The following is a 22,031-nucleotide window of genomic DNA, read 5'->3' as shown; positions in this document are numbered from 1 at the left end:
GGCACATTGAGACAGACGTGCGGAGGAATTCTGCGTGTCGCGGCGGTGCTGCATGGCGCAAAGCAAGCATCATGGACAGCCCTCTTAAAAATCACACCACATATTTTCAATAATATTCAGGTCTGGGAACTGAGATGGCCATTCCAGAATGTTGTACTTATTCCTCTGCATGAATGCCTTAATAGATTTTGAGCAGTGTTTAGGGTCGTTGTCTTGTTGAAAGATCCAGCCCCGGCGCAACTTCAACTTTGTCACTGATTCATGAACATTGTTCTCAAGAATCTGTTGATATTGACTGGAGTCCATGTGATCCTCAACTTTAACAAGATTCCCAGTACCTGCACTGGCCACACAGCCCCACAACATGATGGAACCACCTCCAAATTTTACTGTAGCAAGTGTTTTTCTTGGAATGCTGTGTTCTTTTTCAGCCATGCATACCGCCCCTTGTTATGTCCAAATAACTCAATTTTAGTTTCATTAGTCCACATATATTGTGAACACGTGAGGACGTGGTGGAGAATAGCATATAAATGAGACAGGGTCTCTACGTATTGCACATGCATTGGACCAGGCTCCAGGTTCCAACCACCGCTGGACTGATAGTATTGCACACCGGGCATTTGCCCGGTGGCCTGATGGCCTACAGATTTTTTTTTTTTTTTTTTTAACAAAGTAAAGCGAGCTGTGAGCTTTTCATCCGCTTTTTTTTTTTTTGTAGCAGCTACGACTCGTCCTCACTTCTTAAAGCGCGGTGATAACAGCACACCTGTACTGAGCTTTACAAAGACATTTTTATGCTTTTTTTCCTCCTTTATTTAGAGCTGAGCCGCTCCGTATCTGCATGTTAAAACAGCTGATCCTCCGCGATGCGTCAACAACTAACACTATTTTCCACTCAAATGCACCTAAACTCTCTTTCTGAGGACCACATGATGTGAAAACGCAATAAAAGTTTCTGACCTGTAAATCTGGTCATGTTTTCTGCATAAATAAATGTTATCCATTCTTTGTGCTCAAACGCCAAAGCAGGGGCGAATCCAGATGGAATGGGGGCATGGGGCAAGGATGTCCCCCCCTCACAACACCCCTAGATTAAAGGTCCAGTTTTGAAGCCTTTTTTACTACAACTACTACTACTACTTAAAATAATAATAATTTCGACAAGTGAAATGTTTAGAGAAAATTTAAATGTTAGAAAGAATTTAATAGTTACATTTATTAACAATGTAGGTTAGAAATTACAAGTTTTACTCTTACAGTGCTGTCAACAGTTAAATATGAGGTCAAGAAAGAGGTCTTTTACTTTTTATAAAACAAGTATATATTTTCATTGAAGTCAAGAAAGGGTGACTATAAAGTGAGGCAGGGACCACTACGGCCATGATGGTAAGTGAAGGTTAACTTCAGCTATTAACTGATGAACAGCAACCTAACTTGTTCATAAATCAGACATCTGTGTGTGAGAGAGACATTCTGATCTTCTGGTCCGAAGTAAAGTGCTGTCTAACTGGGTCACTCAGATATGAATTAAGGTTGGATATTATTTCCGTTCGTGCTAACTCTGCCAGTCACGTAACCTAGTCTAGCAATGTAACCTGTGCAAATGGTGTGCATGGCTAGCTACCATGCTGCCGCCGCCAGGTTGTTTCTTTATTCTTTATTCTATTTGTGTGACGGCCGTTCGTCGGTCATACAAAGTATGCTGTTTTGCACAGTCTGCGGTGCGGTGGCGTGGTATAACGGCATCCCTGTCTAAAATGTATTTTCCCAAGTCCTGGCATAATTTCACATACCTAACATTTTACTTTAAATTGATGAGAGTCATTCTCTAAGTTGATTAGCAACACAAATTAGTAATAAAAGAAATCCTTGATGTTACTTGTAGCTTGTAGTGAGATAGACAACTGTCTCCATCTTGTGGCCTTTTTGTATATTGCAGCTTCAAAAGTTCAACCTTTGTATCCAGTCATTGGTCCAGTCATCCAGTCATTTCTTGCTTTATATGATGAATTGTATCACACAAGTAATGATATATTATTTATAGTATAGCCTACAGTATTTCTATAACAAATGTTTTTTATATAATTTCTATTTCTAAATTTAACTAACAAGGCTGAATGAAATGACAGCTTATTATGTCTAAAAAGTAATGTGACCTACTGTCAACAGATTGTACTTTTGATAAGCCTATGATAACTGTATTTCGGGAGAACTTTTCATAATGCTTCTTATAGTGTTAAAATGTATGTGTCTCCTGGTGCACACTGATCGGTTAAGGGACCAAAAAAAAAAAAAAAAAACACACTGTCACAGCAGGCTTTATCTTTTTCCCCTTCGATACCTGGTGGTAGCCTGGTCTTGGTTAAAAATGCCCGGCCTGAAAAATTTCCCCAGTCCAGCCCTGGTTCCAACCTCTCCTAACTTACCGAATTAGGGGTCAGCGGCGCTCCTACCACGTCAATGATCTGCTCCTTGGCTTCCACCTTAATGTCGTCTACACCGGACCAACACTGCACTTCACCCCCAAGATTAGATGCTGCTATGCTGTTTTGATCCAACAGCATAGCAGGTGGAACAGCAGGTATCACAGCTCCTGGAGTCCCACCACTCCCGCTTCCACCTCCAGCCTTCAGTAGGGCCTCATAACGATGACGCAGCATCTGTTGTTCATACTCACAGTTGCTGTGAGCCTGCTTCAGCTCATAAAGCAGAACAAGGTCACTACGCAGCTCGTTGAACATTTGTACTATTTCTTCTGTTGGCATGGGGTTGAGATCTGGATTAACAGACGAATAACACAACGGCAAAGATAACTGAGAACTGAACTCAGAGTTGTCAAGCAATTTCATTATAACCTACAATGTATCTTAAGGCAACATCACCTCAACTGATCCCACAAGTTCAGTACTGTTACTACTAATTGCTGACCATATGCAATCAAGTACTCTGTACCAAAAAATACCACTACCTCAGATTTACAGTAGCTATAAAACTGCACTTTGTCATCTTGTTAAAAAAAGGGAATGAAAACAAAATTTTGAGCTCACTATGTACCAACAGCATGTAAGTTTGTAACAACTGCAAACACAGATAAAACTTTTCAAATGTTGTGTGCCGAGGTTATTTTGCACTCACCCACTCCTTGCTCTATCAGGATCTGCTCAATAGCCTTGATCTTCTTCTGGCCTACCGAGCTTGGCAATTTCATCTGAAACACACACATGTTGGGGTGAGTTGGGGTGTCTGAGATATTAGGATAAACGCCACCACCAGAGGCTTTTAATTCATATGAAATCCACTTCAATGGGCCAGATCAAAATGTCTTTATTCAGTGAACTCTGTCTGACTGATTAGCTAGAGGGATACTCCACTACTTTAGCTGTGCTAATGCATTTTCCATAGACAGCAGCCACTAGTCATCAGTCTTGCAGATGAATAAGAGTTTCCTGCTAAGCTTTACAGATATTACCTAGCCACTACAAGAATTAATCATCGTGGTACTAATGACAGATGGAGAGCTCGAGTCCAACAGCAGAGTTGGGTCTCACCAAAACTGTTTTAAAACTCATTATGATTCGAACAACATTCAGTTCACTCCCTCAATCAATACCTACTAAAGCACTACTTAATATGAAATCTATAAGAATACAGAAAATCACTTATGTGATACAGAAAAACCAAATTAAAAGATACAGAATTTCTCACACTTAATTTAGAACACCTCCCCTAAATGGTATTTAGGGGAAGTGATGGTCTAGTGGTTAAGGCGTTGGGCTTGAGACTAGAAGATGCTCGGTTCAAATCCCATCCTGACTGGAAAATCACTAAAGGTCTTTAATCCCCTACTGCTCCCGTTGTGTAGTGTGCGCCTTGTGTGGCAGCACCCTCACATCGGGGTGAATGTGAGGCATTATTTTCTAAAGCACTTTGAGCGTCTGATGCAGATAGAAAAGCGCTATATAAATGCAGTCCATTTACCATTTATTTATTTGAGTGAGCTTCTCACTCATATTTGAGTTTGTAGTTGAAGTATTACGTTGAAGGAGACACCTGCTGGTTATACTTACCCTGTGGCTGCGCAGCGTAACGCCTGACGATTTAGAGTCTGGGAATTTGATGCCTGCTGTCTCTGGAACAGCCTGTGGAAGGAGGTATGACAAATGAAACCTGTGGTTTTGGCACATCTCTTAATTTGGGTTTCCAAAAAATAAATAAATAAATAAATAAATAAATACCGCAATACAATAAGATCAATCAGGGCTTTGTGTAAAGTGTTTCAATTTTCTGGGATTTTTGCACATTTTTTAAACACTATTTTTAAACAAACGCCCTACCAGAACACATGATTACATGAGACAAGCAATAGCAACAGATTTTTTTTCTTTGACATGCAACTTATTTTATCTGATGTAAGAGAAAATGTCTTAAGTTTTTCTTAAAACTCCCGTTTGCACTTGTGCCTTTCATACCGGCTTTTCAGTTTCTCGTTTTTGTGGAATCTTCTTTTTGGAAACTCTCTTTTCAGCGCGCCTCAGTTCTGTGGTTGTGTCAGCTGCTTTGATAAGTTTCTGGAGATCTTGGGCCTTCTTTTCCCGCTCCTTCTTTCGTGTCTCAATTTTCCTAAGCTCCTGAATGAGATATTCCTCTTCTGCCACCTGCAGGTAAAACAGGATAAATACATTATTACACTGGAAAATGCTGAAAGACATCTAATACTTTAATGCTAGTTTCATTTTTAATTGACCAAGCCTCTAAAACAGTAAGTACAGAGAACGACTAACATACATAATATAATCATTCAACACAAGTAAAAGTTTTAACCCCCCACAGTTTTGATTTGTGATTTTTGACATTTCTTTCCACATAACGACAAAAGCCAAATTAGAAATTTACAAATGTCCATTTTCAAGATATGTTGAGTGAGTTTTGTCTGCTTGTTTCTTATTATCGAAACTGCCTTATTAAAAATAATTCATTTCTGAATATAAAATTTTTGATATTTTATAGTCTCAAAGGCCAACCGATATAAATTTTAGAAGCTGTTTATTTATTCTAAAGCCATGCATTCAAAAACCCAACTTTCTGCACAGTACTGTGCATTTTGTATTTATTTCAGAGGCACTTCATTTTGTCCTTCAAACGTTTATAGACATTCAAAATGAACTCCTTTTTTCTATGATTTTAAAGCTGCAGATGGCAATACTGATTTGTGGTTTTCCATGATGATACTAGCTGCAAAGGCAGTAAAAGCTATAAATGCTTAATAACTGCATAACAAACAAACAACACATCCTTCTATAAATAACAAAAGTACAAACTTGTTCAGGTGTGCGGTTGAAGAGTTTCTCCAGCTGTTCTTTGCGGCGTCTTTCGTGGCCAGCATCAAATATGTAGACTTTAGGCTCTGTCCCTGAAGCAGCGCGGACCTTTGTCAACTTTCCGCAGATATTATAATATCGCTCCTTCAGGTCTTCCACTGAACGCTTCTAGAAGTAAAAATGGAAGGTTTTAAAAATACAGTAAGGCCTTTGATTTACAGCCTTATGATATTAAGAACATGTCCTCAGCTAAAAGGAAAGTCAGTGTGGATAAGTGAGTGAATGATTACTCTGTATTGCTGGTGGTCGTAACGGTCATGGACAACTATAAAGCGTAGGTCAAAGCGCTTGCACAAGTCAAACAGGTGGTCCGTCTCTGCTTTGGTCCAACCATCATCGTGGAGATGCATCTGATACTCCTGCTCTGAAAACACCGGCACCTGCACCGTCTACACAGACAGACAGAGGGGGAGACAGAATACAGTGAATGAGGTTGAATAATTTGAGTTAAGAATTGTGCACCTCTAAAGAACAAACGAAGACAGAGACTGCATATTCTCTCGGAGCTGATGAGATGTCAACTGTGGTTTTATAGCATGACTGACCAAAACTACACAACAAAGAACGCTTTCATCATCATCAATTTTATTTATATAGCGCCAAATCACAACAAACAGTTGCCCCAAGGCGCTTTATATTGTAAGGCAAGGCCATACAATAATTACGTAAAAACCCCAACGGTCAAAACGACCCCCTGTGAGCAAGCACTTGGCGACAGTGGGAAGGAAAAACTCCCTTTTAACAGGAAGAAACCTCCAGCAGAACCAGGCTCGGGGAGGGGCAGTCTTCTGCTGGGACTGGTTGGGGCTGAGGGAGAGAACCAAGAAAAAGACATGCTGTGGAGGGGAGCAGAGATCAATCACTAATGATTAAATGCAGAGTGGTGCATACAGAGCAAAAAGAGAAAGAAACACTCAGTGCATCATGGGAACCCCCCAGCAGTCTAAGTCTATAGCAGCATAACTAAGGGATGGTTCAGGGTCACCTGATCCAGCCCTAACTATAAGATTAAGCTAAAAGGAAAGTTTTAAGCCTAATCTTAAAAGTAGAGAGGGTGTCTGTCTCCCTGATCCGAATTGGGAGCTGGTTCCACAGGAGAGGAGCCTGAAAGCTGAAGGCTCTGCCTCCCATTCTACTCTTACAAACCCTAGGAACTACAAGTAAGCCTGCAGTCTGAGAGCGAAGCGCTCTATTGGGGTGATATGGTACTATGAGGTCCCTAAGATAAGATGGGACCTGATTATTCAAAACCTTATAAGTAAGAAGAAGAATTTTAAATTCTATTCTAGAATTAACAGGAAGCCAATGAAGAGAGGCCAATATGGGTGAGATATGCTCTCTCCTTCTAGTCCCCGTTAGTACTCTAGCTGCAGCATTTTGAATTAACTGAAGGCTTTTCAGGGAACTTTTAGGACAACCTGATAATAATGAATTACAATAGTCCAGCCTAGAGGAAATAAATGCATGAATTAGTTTTTCAGCATCACTCTGAGACAAGACCTTTCTAATTTTAGAGATATTGCGTAAATGCAAAAAAAGCAGTCCTACATATTTGTTTAATATGCGTTTGAATGACATATCCTGATCAAAAATGACTCCAAGATTTCTCACAGTATTACTAGAGGTCAGGGTAATGCCATCCAGAGTAAGGATCTGGTTAGACACCATGTTTCTAAGATTTGTGGGGCCAAGTACAATAACTTCAGTTTTATCTTAGTTTAAAAGCAGGAAATTAGAGGTCATCCATGTCTTTATGTCTGTAAGACAATCCTGCAGTTTAGCTAATTGGTGTGTGTCCTCTGGCTTCATGGATAGATAAAGCTGGGTATCATCTGTGTAACAATGAAAATTTAAGCAATGCCGTCTAATAATACTGCCTAAGGGAAGCATGTATAAAGTGAATAAAATTGGTCCTAGCACAGAACCTTGTGGAACTCCATAATTAACCTTAGTCTGTGAAGAAGATTCCCCATTTACATGAACAAATTGTAATCTATTAGATAAATATGATTCAAACCACCGCAGCGCAGTGCCTTTAATACCTATGGCATGCTCTAATCTCTGTAATAAAATTTTATGGTCAACAGTATCAAAAGCAGCACTGAGGTCTAACAGAACAAGCACAGAGATGAGTCCACTGTCTGAGGCCATAAGAAGATCATTCGTAACCTTCACTAATGCTGTTTCTGTACTATGATGAATTCTAAAACCTGACTGCTTTGAGTGATAAAATGAAAAGGGGGGGGGGGGGGGGGGGACAATGGTATTTTGAATTTACCACACTGAGTTTGGCGTGACATTTAAAACATCACAAGATGGAAAACCTACAAGTAATGTCAACAATACAGTAATACAATACAGCATTCTTTCCTACCTTGTTGAAGCGAGCAAAGGGGTAGTCTTTGCCTTCTTCTGCAGCACGTCTCCAGTGGTGGAATATGGCCCCATCTCTGCGAGCTGGATTGGTGAAGGGCATCCACTTCCAAGGACGAACCTTTTTACAGCCCAGTTTAGCTTTAACTGTCCTGTAGCCCTGAGTCGTGTCACTAGGCAGTAGAGGAGGTGCATCTCTGGAGATCGGCAGGAAAAACATTTTTTAGAGCAACTGCACAAAGTGTGAGATGACCCCGTGTCCCGTTTCCCAAAATCATCTTAAGGTGAAGAATGAGAATGGGACTAACTGATAGGTGATAATTTTCATAAATTAAGCCCTGGTTTACATACTATATAGCCTGAGGCCATGAATTTAAATATAAGATGTTGCATGTAGCCAAGAACAGTTAAAAAAAAAAAAAAAAACAAGCAATAGTTGTGGGGTGCAAATTGAGAAAACACAATGGCATAGTTTCGCACTCTTCAGCAATCTGATGTCTGTCATGGTGTAGAATGGTGGAAGGTTGGCTGTGTTTAGACAAGGACAACAGCTGGCTCATATTTTACTTCATATATGAATTTGTAATTATCACTTTTTCACTCATCTGTAGAAACATAGTCACTGTATCAGTCGAGTCTTGAACTCAACTGATACACCCTCTGTACAGGAGGTAGGACTGGGGTGCTAGCAAAAGTGACTGAAGTTCTTGAGAAGCTACTCTGTGGGAAGGAACTTGGGGAGGATGAGATTCACACTGAGCTATTCAAGGCGCTGGATGTTGCTGAACTGTTTGGGTTGACAAATATTGCATTGTAAACTGGCACACGGGCAGTGTTGCCACAGTTACTTTGAAAAGTTACTTTATTATTTACTTTTTTAGTTACTTTATACAGTTTCTTCATTAACAGCTTTATGCAGTTACTTTATTAGGAGCCGCCAACAACTTGTAACTAGTAATGTAACCAGTAATCTAACTTGGTTACTCTTAAGATTGAGTAACCAGCAAAGTAACTAATCAGCAAAGAAACTAAGTTACTTTTCTGAGTACTCAATCTTAAAAATAAAGTTAGATTACTAGTTACTTTATTAGTTACATTCAGCAGCTGCTGACAAGTTGTCTGCAGCTGCTAATGAAGTAACTGTATAAAGCAAGTGTAAAATTTAACTGTATAAAGTAATTAATAAAGTAACTCTTCAAAGTTACTTTGGCAACACTGCACACGGGGCATTTCATTTATTTATTTTGTCATTACCAGGGCGCGTGCTCCAGTTGCCAAAAACAAATGGCTCAGCCTCTCCCTTTGAAAGAGTATGACAGGGTCCTGGAAATGAATCTGCTGTCTGCATTCTCAGTAGAGCTGCAACAACTAGTCAATTAATCAATCATTAATCGACTATGAGATTAATCGGCAACTATTTTCATAATAGTTTTGAGTAATTTCATTAAAAGTCCAATTTCTCAAATTTCAGCTTTTAAATATTAATATTTTCGGGTTTCATTACTCCTAACGGAGAATAAACTGAGTATCTTTGGGTTGTGGATAAAACAAGTCATTTAAGGATGTCATGTTGGATTGTGAGAGGCACTGTCTATTCACTATTTTCTGACATTTTATATACCAAACAACTAATTTATTAATTGAGAAAACAATCAACACATTCATCGATTATGAAAATAGTCATTCGTTGCAGCTCTAATTCTCAGCACATTCTCAATGGATTATGGAATCCACTGAGGCTATAACTTGCTAACAAATCCGAAATGTTCAGGGATGGAATCTTAAGACATACCCCAAAGGCATACAGGGGCGACATACCTGTTTATCATCTCGGGGTCACATTAGCTCCTCAACCATAAATGAACTTGGAGTCAGACTGCCTGATATCTTAGTGTCACTTTCTGGACTTTTTTTTTTAGTAGATAGACTTGTGGACGGTTTAAACTCAGTGCTCACAAATCTACTGGACATGCATGCTCCATTTGTTAGAAAATCATGCCCCCTGAAAACACAAACTCCTTGGTTCAGTGATCATCTACATGAACTCAATCATAAATCCAAGTCTTGAGCGCAACTGGTATAGTTTAAAACTCGAAGTCTTCCATTTTGTGTGGAGTGATGCTATTGTGGACTATAACCCTGCACTACTGCCTACAAAGTGGGCCTATTAATCTGATCTGATTAACAAAAACAAGCATAATTCAATGTTCTTGTTTGACACTGTGGCTACATTTATTCAAGGACAGCCAGCTGTAAGATGCTCTACATTTGCTGGTTTGTATTTTGTTGATTATTTTAAAGAGAAAATAGAGGATATTAGATAAGGTATATCCCAACATGCTCTTGTCACACCATTACATCCTGCTACTGACGTGCGATGATGCACAGACTTACCAATTTAGATACTTTTCTCCTGGGTATGCTGACGAAACTTGTAACTTCTGCTCCAAGCACAACCTAGCTTTTCAACTAGATGCCAAGTAAATTGTTTATGAACCTGTGGGCGACACTTGGACCCACTGTGCTGAAAATTATTAACCCATCATTAACTTCAAGTTCTATTTTAAATTTGCAGCAATCAAACCTATTCTTAAAAAAACCTACTCTGGATCTGGGTTTACTGAAAAATTATACAGATATCAAACCTACCCTTCTACTCCAAAATCGTTGAAAAATTGGTTGCAGGGCAGCTTGTGGACCATCTTACTGAAAATAACTTCTTTGAGCCCCTGCACTCTGCATTTAGAATGCACTCCACGGAGACAGCACTTACTAAAGCGGTGAATGATCTTCTGCTTGCACTGGACTCTGACACCACTACGGTGTTGCTATTGTTAGATCTCAGCACTGTGTTTGACATGGTGGATCATCATATATTACTGTATAGGCTCAAGAACTATTTTAGGATTGCTGGCAATGTTCTGGCATGGTTGACATCTTGCTTGCCTAGTTGCTCTCAGTGTGTCCTGTACAATAATGTCACTTCAAATCTTGTTCCTGTGAAAAACGAGGTTCCACAAGGGTCTGTTTTAGGCCCCTGCTATTCAGTCTCTATATATTGCACCCCTTGGGCAGATACTGTGATATTTTGGAATTACTTTTCATCGTTACACCACTGACACTTGTACATGCCAATAACTACAGATAATTCCACATTAGATGTGCACTTCAGAGGATTGCCTAGCTCCAGTGAAAAACAGGATGTCTAGCAACTTCTTATTTTAAATTCTGACAGGACAGAGATGATGGTCATTGGTCCTGTGAGACACAGGCATCAGTTTGACCAGCTACCATTAACCTTAGACTCGTGTGTTATATGTCACCATGATAAAGTGGAAAAACCTTGGGGTGATCTTCGATCCCACACTGTCCTTTGACCTACACATCAGAAAAATGACTCGGACTGCTTTCTGCCATCTCCGTAATACTGTGAAGATGCGTCCTATTCTGTCTATGGCTGATGTAGAGACTCTGATCCATGCCTTTGTCTTTTCTTCTTCGCTGGCTTACCACAGTCCAGCATGAGAGGTGCCCAATTGGGTTGAAATACTGCTTCAAGAACTTTGACTAGGAGCAGAAAGTTGGACCATAGTGCACCAATTTTGGCCTCCCTTCACTGGTTTCTTGTCCCTATGAGGTCAGAATTTAAGGTTTTGTTATTAACATATAAAATCCTACATGGATACACACCTCAATATCTGGTCAACCAAATTAAATCTTAGGGACCAGTCTGTCTAAGATTAAAAAGACGTCAGCAGGCCACAGAGCTTTCTCTTACCACGCACCTGTTCTGTGGAACAATCTGCCTGCTAAGATTAAAAACAGTCTCAATTTAAATTTATTTCTATTTATTTTCATTTATATAGTGACAAATCACAACAGAGTTGCCTCAAGGCGCTTCACACAAGTAAGGTCTAACCTTACTAACCCCCAGAGCAACAGTGGTAAGGAAAAACTCCTTTTGAGGAAGAAACCTCAAGCAGACCAGACTCAAAGGGGTGACTCTCTGCTTGGGCCATGCTACAGACATAAATTACAGAACAATTCACAGGAACAATTCACAAAACGAATCTACAGGAAATGCTGTTGGGGCACAGGACAGGAGGGTTTCCAGTACAAATACAATTCCCATCTCTGGATGGAGCTGCACCTTAAACAGAGAGAAATAACAGTCTCCTTCTCTGGAGTCATTCAAGTCCAGATTAAAGATTCATTTGTTTTCCCTTCCGTATGAATAATATACTAGTGTGGTACTGAACAATTTTTTCTCCCTCTCATTCTTAATTAGGAGCAGGTCTCAGCCTCATTATATCTAAATTCTGGTTGTGTTAGTGAATAAAAGGGCTAACTGCCGTCAACCACACTAGTATTCTCTGTGTTACTCTGTTGGTTTACTGCTGGGAATTAGTGCTTTATATAGTGTTCATTCTGAATGATTAATTCTGCTTGTTTTTTCTTGATTTGAGGTGCCGCTGCCACAACGCACCTCTGGTTGAGGGCATGACTAAATACTCGCCTACGCTGGCATTTGAGATGTTGATGTGAACAATAATAACAATCGTTTTATTCCTGTTTCGCATGTGTGATAATTTTTTTTTGTGTGTGTACTTTATTTGATCTCTGCTGCCATTGGAATGGCCTAAGGAGTGGGTCATTCATCTGAGTCTGGTCTGCTTGAGGTTTCTTCTTCAAACACCGGGGGAGTTTTTCCTGACGACTGTCGCCTACATGCTTGCTCAGAGGGTGTTGGTAAAGTCAGAGCTTACCCTTGTGATGCATTTTGGGGTGATTTATCTTGTGATTGGCCACTATATAAATAAGCTGAACTGAATTATACCTGAGGAATGTAGATTGTCAGCTCTGGTGTCCGCAGGATTCAATCATTTCTTTTTGCAAATTATGTCATCCTTAAGAACAAGACCTCAATTGGACAATGGTGATGTTTTCAGCTCACCGAGAAGTAGTCAGAATGAGAATCAAGACCTCCAATGATGATGCTGTGGTATTATGGTTCCTAGTAAAAGACCTCATTTATCTTTGGATCTTATTCACAAATAACAGCAAATTTGTGCAGGAGCAAGTTCTTTTGGCTTCTCATGTGGGGTCACCACAGCAGCTCCTATATGCCTGTGCATGTTGATTTGGGACAAGTTGTACACTGGATGCCCTTCCTGATGCAACTACACATTACATGGAAAATGAGCTGGGGTGGTCTTGAAGCAGAAACCTTCCACTCTGGAAACAAGCATACTAACCACTTGGCCACCCACCACACTGCCCTCTGCAAAAATGTAAATGATGTTTCATAATGTCGTGGAGACGTGAGCTGCACCAGAAGTGTCAATTTATCAAAGAATCGATGTTCCCTTAACACACACTATAACTGAAATAAATAAACTGAGGATACAAGCTGCTGAAATGAGGTACCTTAAGCCCCTTTCACACGGGCTGACGTAGAGCTGCATTGTGCTGCATATCTAGTATGCAGGAATTGCTGCTAAAGTTGCGTGCAGAGGGGAAAAAAACAAACAAGCAACAACAATAAGTCTTGCGCTCAGGAGGGAGAAGCTTGGCTCTGTGATGCTGTTTACAGACTGCCTGGACACGCAGATGCATGCGATTGGTCCATAAGGACGATGGCCATGTCCTCTCACTGGCGAGCCATCTGTGAGGAGTTATACTGGACGTGGACATGTCCCCTCGTTGGTGATCAGTCCATGAGCAGGAGTTAATGGACTTTATTTAATGTGCCACAATCGTGAGAGAACTTGAGGAGGTGAAGGTGGAGCTGCTGCAGGCAATCGCACGTAATCTGTCCATGAGGAGTTGACGGTGGACCTCTCTCATTGGCAAAATGCCTGTGAGGAGTGGACGTGTTCTCTCACTAGTGATCTGCCCATGAGGCGTTAGTGGATGTGGAAGCTTGACCGACCCGCCTCTTCTTCCGTGGTTTTGAAGTGTCACTGCCAGCAAAGTCCAGCGGGATGAATAAAATCTAGCAATGCGGGTATGTACTGATAAAAAACCTAAAAGGATTTTTCGCCCTGGTGTACAGTTGTGTACAATTGCAAAGAAGTGCTGTGTAGACTTGCTTGGAACACTTCGTCCGGTGCTCTGCTCTGAAATTCCGCGAAAAAATTAGACATGTTTAATTTTTTGCGTCCATTTCGTGGACCCCTTTATTAGGGTGCATCACGTTATTATGCAAAAAATTTTTTATCGCAGAATGTACTTTTACCCTGTAATTTTTTTTACACTTGCTCTTCTCACATATCCAAACCCAATATTATTGCATTTGCTCAATATTTAGAGGTCCCACCGGTCACTTGAATATTTGGGGAAATTTGGACGGCCAAGCATTTTTCTTAAAAATGGACAATAGTGAACATTGTAAAGCTTTCAAAACATAAGCTTGGACTAAAAATTGGATGTGTTGTGTGTTTAAGTCAGGTTTTATATGATTTAAGTTGAAATAAGAAATTTAAGTGAAAAATTTAAATCACAATTTATTCATTAAAAACGGCAACTTTTTGGCAGGTCGATACTATAAATTGTGATATATTATATACACAATGCACATTTGCACATTTAACTTCAGGGTATGTGACATAACATGTATTTCCATTAAGAAAAATCATAAAAGCTAAAAATATAAAAGTAATTAAAAAAAAATCACAGAGTTTCACTAAAACAAAAACATCTCTGAATAAAATGAAGGTACAATGAGAGTTTGCACTTCCTCAAGTTAGGAACACGTTTCCTCTCCTGCTCCACGACTTGAATGACATTTTGGAAGTGTTCTTCCGAACGTGCAGTGCTGACAAAGTCAGAAGATAGTTTAACCCCACGCTCAGCACAATCGTTCACAACATTTATTGCTGAAATATTCTCCTTGCTGTCCGGTTCGGCAAGATCAGCAAGTGAAGTTATGATTACTAACTCAGGAAACTGTGGCTTGCCTTCTGAAGACCCATAGTGCTTCTGTGGTCTTACCACATCTTCTTTGGGTTTGCACACAAGCAATGCTGTGGATAACTGCTGGCGCTGGGCCATCAGTACCTTTTCACTAAACAAAGACAGTGGAATCATCTCCTCTGCCAGATACTACAGGTGTCCCTTAGTGGCTCGAACTGCAGACTCAGCAATCAGCTTGTCTACCCGTTTGTAGTCTTCCAACTGGCGAAGAAGTTGCAAATCATTCCATGCCGCATCTGTTGCCCTACTGCACGTCAGCCACCACTTGACGTACATGTGCGTTATGAATGTGGCAAAAGCTCATACTTTTGGTGCTTGTTGTCGAGTGGTAATTGTCCCTGCAGGGAGATCTGAAATGGCAGACTCGTTTAGGGCAAGTTTGATCATATCAATTATTATACGATTTTGGGACTTTTGAGCATAATTTGTTGTATTCGGTGGGACCTCTAAACATGCATGGATTTCCATAATATTTCACGTTACATATCCTATACCAATATAAAAAATTAAGCATAGGTAAAAGTTAGATTTCCACCTCTTTATATTTTTGATGTGCCCTACCCTTTATGTCCCTCAGCGTATTGCCACGTAGGGTTGCAAAAACTGAGTATAGTCAGTACACTGCATTACACAACTCTAAGTTGGCCCGTTGTGAAAGGGGCTTATGGACACAGATAGGTAGCCTGAAGCACACACCTGGATTTGAACCCCAGTCTATATATTGGTAGACCCATTTCTATTCCATGAAGCCAGCTGCCCTACAGTGGGGAATATGTATCCCATCTGACCTAGAAATATCACAGGTTTTCTCAGGAGGAGTTTGTGGCTGCTTCAGGTAGTTCAGACATGTGATTAGGATGCCTACTACCTCTGAAAGTTACACTGACACAACCAACTGAGACTCTTGGGCAGACACAGAATATAAGTGCTACATAGTTCCTAAAGTATTTCAGGTTGGGGCTTATCCTAGATATATAGCATGAAGCAAGTGATAGTCTACAACTCCCCCTAGATGTGATGCCAGTCCATTGGTGACTTCTTCACAAGCTAAGGACAGTGTCCATTTACAGCTTGATGAAAACAGACATGGAGACTGAATCACACACTTAGAATTGAACACAGGTCTCAGTAGTCCAACTCCTATCCCATAGTCATTTGCTTTGCAGTGGAAAGATTGTTTATCCCATGACTGTCCCCAGGAGGGCCCTGTAGTTGCTTAGGAAAGGGCCAATTCAGGTGATAGAGGAGTGTGACTCAGGTGCATCCAACGGAGGCAGGATGAGTTACATGATGAGTTTCCTCAGGAGAAGCTGGTTTTCACAAATATGTGACAGTGGTAGTGCTGGTGATGATCCTTCCTTTCCTTCCCACTGTCGCCAAGTGCTTGCTCACAGGGGGTCGTTTTGACCGTTGGGGTTTTTCTGTAATTATTGTATGGCTTTTGCCTTACAATATAAAGCGCCTTGGGCAACTGTTTGTTGTGATTTGGCGCTATATAAATAAAATTGATTTGATTTGATGATCAATGAATAACCCAGTGAACAAAAACAGTCCTTCAGGAAGATGTCAACACCAACCCAACCTATGTCTGACTGGAATGACATGTCGACCTTACTTTAGACCACTAGAGCATTTCAGTGAGCTTAAGACAAATTTACGATTTCGTTGAAATAAAAAAGTTGTTCATACTTCTTATCTGAATAGAGCAGAGCATAGACTTCACGGTGCATTCCCTCTGGTCTCTTGAAGGTCAGGGTTTCAGTTACCTTCTTGGTTTTTTTCTGAGACAGAAAATTGAGAACTTATTTACTCATTTTAAATAAAACACAATGACAATACATCATTCTGTTACTGTGGTATAACGGCATTCTAGAGTCCCATTACCCCCAGAACTGCATGAGATGAAGTAAGTGTGGAGAAAAGTTACCATGGATGAACCGTGGCTGTTAAACGTTATGGATCTTCTCACCTTGTCTGAGTTGATGAGGTCTTTCTTGCTGATGGGACCGTCATTGTCCGTTCCTGCCAACTCCAGAATGTCTCTCACATCAGCACCGGTTGCCATGATTATGACTAATAATTATATATTGTGAACTAAAATTTTGACACGATCGAAGTTAAAAATGGATAATTGCACAGTGACGCTGCACGACTGTATTCAAGCTAACAACACTCCGTTAAATTTACCGAGAGCCATAAGACACCAAAATACACTTTATGGGATTTATTTTATTCTTCCACGAAATACACTTACTACACATGAATTCTCTTTAACTACTGTAGCAAAAGTGGCTAATCAGCAGCTAACAATTCCTACTTCCGTCGCCGCTGTGTGAGAAAACGTACTTTAATTTAGTAGCACCCCCGTGTGGTCTGGTGATGTATTGCATACTTACTAAACTGTACACGCTCACACACGTTTCTTTTAAGTATATGGAATTAAATTTGTCTCATTAATACCTGAAAATGCACAGAGAGCGATACTACAGGTATTAATGAGACAAATGCAACTCCATATCAATGCGGCGTCTACTCTTTATATGTCTGTATAACGAGCCGCCCTGTGATCAATTTTATTTTGAAAAACACAGGAACCTCCCTCACAAAAAAATCTCCCATCTTACTTTGGGTTTTCATTTCCTCCGCCATTTTCCTTAGCTGTTTCTTGAATAAGTCGTCCGATTCATTTCTTCGATTCAGATCATTTTTAACGCTTAAGTTTAGTTTACAGTAACGTATCTTCGTTCTTCAAGAAGATGTCCAGCGAACAGACGGAACATGTTTCTGAGAATGCGGGCCAGCAACAGCAGCAGCCGTCGCCGCCACAGCAACAGGGGGAGGAGGAGGGGTGCGTCATGTTAGCACGCTCTTTGTTAGCGCTAAGAGCTACTTAGCAGCATTTATCGCTATTACCTGGGGTGTCGTACGTTTAAAATGCTGAGAAAAGTATTTGTAATGTTATTCATTTGTCATTTATTTAGTCGCAATGTTTTTTTCATGGCAAGAAAGGTCATTTAACTCGAGTGCGTACGTTGGGTACTTAGTTGCTGGAAAGACTTGTGCACGTTTATATATGTATTTAAAGAATTCTTAAGTACGTTAGTAAGTTCCTTTCTATGATTGGTCGAAGTCTCAGATTTTTATTTAAATACAGATGTAATGTTGAGGTGCCAGAGTCCCTTTCTGGTATTTGTCTTACTTCCGGATATTTGTCTGACTTCCGGTTAGCAACACAAAACACGGATAGACCGTAATATCATTGCCTTAAAACTCTTCAAAGGGAAAAGTAAGATGTCCTTAAATATGTGGGCTTGTGACCAGAGGATCCTCTGCTCAGATCCTCGTCAGGCCATAAAAATCACTCGGTGCTTGGGCAAGGTTCTTAATCCCCAAGTTGCTCCCTGTGTGTTTGTATGGCAGCACACTGACATCAGTGTGTGAGTGAATGGGTTTAATAAGGCACATCACTGTAAAGCTTTTGACCGTGAAAGCATTATAGAAATGAAGACCATTTACCATAAGCGGACTGTCAAAAGTACAAAAAAAGTTTTGGTAACTGTAATTGTGTTTGTATGTTATTACGGTGGTAACATGACATCCCAGCCCTCAGCTTAACCTTAATAGCCCAAATAACCCAAATCTCACAGAGATACAGGAACCCAAAGAATAACGGAAACAAGAGATGTTGGTTGATATGAAAGTAGTTTAAAAAAAAACAAGTCTTCTGTCAGAGAGTTCAACCTCTGTCTCTCCTTATGATAGTTGGAGATTAGAGGGTGGCACAGGAGTAGATTGTCACTCTGTCCTATCCCACTCCCACAGAAAAAAATCCTGTCCCATCCCAATCTTGGGCCAGAGTTAAAAAAAAAACAAATCCTGCCCCATCTCACTCCTTTTTTAGGCAATACACTGAATTTGATTTGATCTTTTCCCAATTATTTTTTAGATTACTTTGTGTTCTGCAGTTTTATTTCAAAAGATATGGGAACAGTTCATCTGTGGTATAGGAAAGCACTTATTGCCTTAATCCCCCCCCCCCCCCCCCCCCCCAAAAAAAAACCTCACTAAAATGCACAAAACATAAATAATGCATGGCCTGTGGTCTTAAAGTTTTTCAATGGAGGACCAGCTGCTAAGCCCCTGTTTCCAGCTCTTTTGGAGATCAGTTACAGCAAAAATAAATAAATAAATAATAATAATAAAAAAAAAGAAAGCACAGGTCACACCATGCCTACCTTAGTTCAATAAACCCAAACATAACATATAAAGTTGCATTTTACTAATTTACTGAGCAAAAAAAAGTGCATATGATGCAAATATTAAATAAAAACTGGCCATATCAGTCGACTTTCTCACTCTTCAGCACACTTGTCTCTTTGCAAGAAAACACTGCCCAGAAACTAATTAGGGCTAACTATTAGAATCATCACTTTTAACTAACATCTAACATGTTCTTACCTTAAATGTTGCTATGTAGGAAAAAAGTGCATCTACATTTTCTGGACTGAGAGTGGCATGCCTCTCGTCACGTTTTACAAGCACCATACAGTGTGTTAACCATCACACTTAACTCTCCTGAAGTTCAGTAACATTTGCTACTTCTCTGGCAATTCTGTGACTTTAATAGATTAGTAATTTTTTCTGACTTTACAAATCACTTGTTATCACACTGGTTTTTCCACTGGTGTTTGCTGCCTGCATTGCTCTTCTTCTTTGAATTCCAGTGGAAAGCAGCAGCCGGAAACACTGTTGGTTTCTGGGCCGTGTACTTCTTTTGACTGCATTACAGTGTCGGCTTACTGAAAGAAAACTACAGAATGGTGGCACCTGTCCTTTGTTTTTTTTTTTTTTTGTCCTATTAGTTGGTTCCCGCTCCCGTTAATGTTTTATGCTGTACCGTCCCAATCACGTGATAAATGGTAAAGTTGACTCCCATCCCGTGGGAATCCCACAGGAATCCCTTAACCCGTGGGATTCCCGAAAAAATGTGAGACTCTGTTGGGGATACTTACCACTATACTAACGAGGAGCTAGCAACACACACTAAGTCACAGAACATCAATAAGAATATCACCAGGATTTAGTCTTACGGCTGTCGTAATTGTAACCACTTCGTTAAAAGGATTAAAAAAGGGAGAGGGGGCAGTCCTTAATAGAGCCCGACCGATATGGATTTTTTTGAGGCCGATGCGATAACGATATTTGGATGAAAAAAATGCAGATAATCGATAAATCGGCTGATTTGCCGATAGCCAATAAATCAGCCAATATTATTATTTTTTTAAATGGGGGGTGAATGTAATCGCAAAGTTATTACAAACATCCTTATAAACTTACTTGTATACTTTTGTCAGCCGATCAGTGCAGTGCGACGGCGAACTACGGGGGCTGGTGATGAACACATTTAAGCAGGGGTGTAAGCAGCTCTCACTTGAATGGAGCCAGAGCTCCATCTACTGGACAAACGGTGCAAAGACATTTTACATTGCCGACAAACATTATTTCAGTAAATGTTCTGTTTATGAGAAATCATCGGCGTTCTGTCGGCAAAACTTCGTCCGATAGTAAGTACTTTGAAAGGGGCTTATATCGGCCGATATATCGGACTCTAGTCCTTAATTGAAGAGGCACTGGTGCTTACTGAATGTACACTTTTCATGTGCTGGATATTTGTATGAAGTGTGTTTTGACTTTTTTTTTTTTTTTTTTAAACAGAGATATGAGTGGGAAAGTAAGGCATGAATCGGCTTCAAGCAGAAAAGAGAGGCCTCAGAAGAGAGGTGGAGGTGGCCGTTTTGAACCTTATGGAAATGTTAACAAGAGATACCGTGTCTTTGTCAGTAACATTCCATATGATGTGAAATGGCAATCACTCAAAGACCTGATGAAAGAAAAAGGTAAGTGGTTAACTTGGTAATCTTTGTCTATAACAATAGACGCTGTATACTGGTTTATTTGTTTTGGTCAGCGCAGGGTTTGGGGAATTTGTTGAGGGACTCAAGTTGGAATATGGAGTTAGTTGGAATAAAAGGATTGGAAGAGGCCCCTCCCAGTGGCGATGTGTATGTATGGTCAGCTGCTGCAGATATCTAGCCAGTGCTGATCCTGGATGTTTGGCCATTCATGAACAAAAGATTTTCTAAACTTTTGAGTTTGGAGGACGTGAGGTTGTTCGTGTGCAAAGATTGCCACTAACGTCAAAATTCAGTGGTTTGAGATTATGAGTGCCATAATTGGAGGAAAGCCATACAAGATTGCGTGACGGAATATACTACAGTAGAATATTGCTGCAGTGACGTGATTTTCACAGCCGAAAGTGGTTGCAACGGGCAATGGTAAACCCTGACTTATAATTGATTTTTTTTTTTTTTTTTTTTTTTGTGAAATGTTGAACAAATATTTGGCTATGGTGCAGTTTTGAGTTTTAATCTGTATTATTTGTCCAAGTACAAAAAGTACAAAGTACAAAAAAAAATATGCTTCAGCATAGATGTGTATGAAAGTTGGTGCAAAATTACGGGGTTGTGGTCAATTTTAGGTGTATTACATAATGTACTTAATTATCTGCTTTAAGTGAAAGCATTTTTAAGAAGGTTGCAACCTCTTTCCAAGAGGTGTACGTCGTATTGGTTTTATGATAACTGATTGTAGAGTGACATTGCATTCTCTTTTTTTAGGTATGACCTTGACGTTCAAATGTTTTCTCAGCAGATCTCCATGTTGTGCCAAACACGGATGCGTGTTGGGGATTTCTTTGGGGTACAGGTCTACAAAATAAAGCAACTTCTTATGCCCTGTCCTTGTCTCGAGAGCTTTGGTTTCAGTTGTCCAGTCGTTGAACAGACACGTTATCTTGGTTGAAGGCGTGGCTGTAGTCGAAGATGTATCAAAAAAAGATAATGTATTGGCCTTGTAACTACAGGTCAATTTGTAGAGATGCTTGTATAGAGAAGATTCATATGACTGTTGTCATCAAGATTATGGTTAGTGGAGTAGTGTAGGTTTGTCCTTTAGACTTAGTTGATGGGAAAATGTATTGCTGCATAAGACTGCTTTAAATGTCAACACTTGACAAAGTATACACAGGTTTGCGCAATGAAATGGGCTGAGGCATTGAACCGGTTTTTCTGAATTGAAAATTTTCAGATAATTTGGATAGAAGGTGGTTTTCAGGTCAATATATTCAAACTGGAAGGCTGATGTCTATTCGCACAGTTGTGCTCAATCATTTGCTTATGGTGTTTCAGGAGAATTGTAACAAGGACAGGCTAAGAAGGATTAAAAAAAAATTATTTAAGACAT

At 40.0% G+C, this 22,031-nt stretch overlaps 2 protein-coding genes across 7 annotated transcripts in view; one reads left to right on the top strand and one right to left on the bottom strand.

Moving 5' to 3' along the window:
* Nucleotides 1–17,084, bottom strand: part of dmap1 (DNA methyltransferase 1 associated protein 1) — a 23,436-nt gene extending 6,352 nt beyond the window's left edge. Inside the window, exons 1-10 of one of the 2 annotated variants that reach the window (XM_034179863.1) lie at nt 16,978–17,084; nt 16,699–16,802; nt 16,419–16,510; nt 7,756–7,951; nt 5,612–5,770; nt 5,322–5,489; nt 4,473–4,658; nt 4,071–4,142; nt 3,139–3,211; nt 2,430–2,779 (exon numbers count right to left, since the gene is read on the bottom strand). In XM_034179863.1, coding sequence (XP_034035754.1) covers nt 2,430–2,779; nt 3,139–3,211; nt 4,071–4,142; nt 4,473–4,658; nt 5,322–5,489; nt 5,612–5,770; nt 7,756–7,951; nt 16,419–16,510; nt 16,699–16,802; nt 16,978–16,990 — 1,413 coding nt within the window. In that variant the 5' untranslated portion in view covers nt 16,991–17,084. Of the gene's footprint in view, nt 1–2,429; nt 2,780–3,138; nt 3,212–4,070; nt 4,143–4,472; nt 4,659–5,321; nt 5,490–5,611; nt 5,771–7,755; nt 7,952–16,418; nt 16,511–16,698 lie in introns of both variants that reach the window. The other variant, XM_034179864.1, reaches the window with a different exon arrangement.
* A 259-nt stretch (nt 17,085–17,343) lies between these two features.
* The window catches only part of hnrnpm (heterogeneous nuclear ribonucleoprotein M), a 44,793-nt gene continuing 40,105 nt past the window's right edge, over nt 17,344–22,031 (top strand). For 2 of the 5 annotated variants that reach the window (XM_034179861.1, XM_034179859.1), the window contains exons 1-2: nt 17,344–17,577; nt 20,445–20,626. In XM_034179861.1, the coding sequence (XP_034035752.1) occupies nt 17,486–17,577; nt 20,445–20,626 (274 nt within the window). In that variant the 5' untranslated portion in view covers nt 17,344–17,485. Of the gene's footprint in view, nt 17,578–20,444; nt 20,627–22,031 lie in introns of those variants that run through there. The other 3 variants (XM_034179860.1, XM_034179858.1, XM_034179862.1) reach the window with 2 other exon arrangements.

This window comes from Thalassophryne amazonica, chromosome 10, assembly GCF_902500255.1.
Source record: "Thalassophryne amazonica chromosome 10, fThaAma1.1, whole genome shotgun sequence".
Taxonomy (NCBI): Eukaryota; Metazoa; Chordata; class Actinopteri; order Batrachoidiformes; family Batrachoididae; genus Thalassophryne; species Thalassophryne amazonica.
Note: the sequence above shows the minus strand (reverse complement) of the source record. Positions and strands in the feature narration are given on the sequence as shown.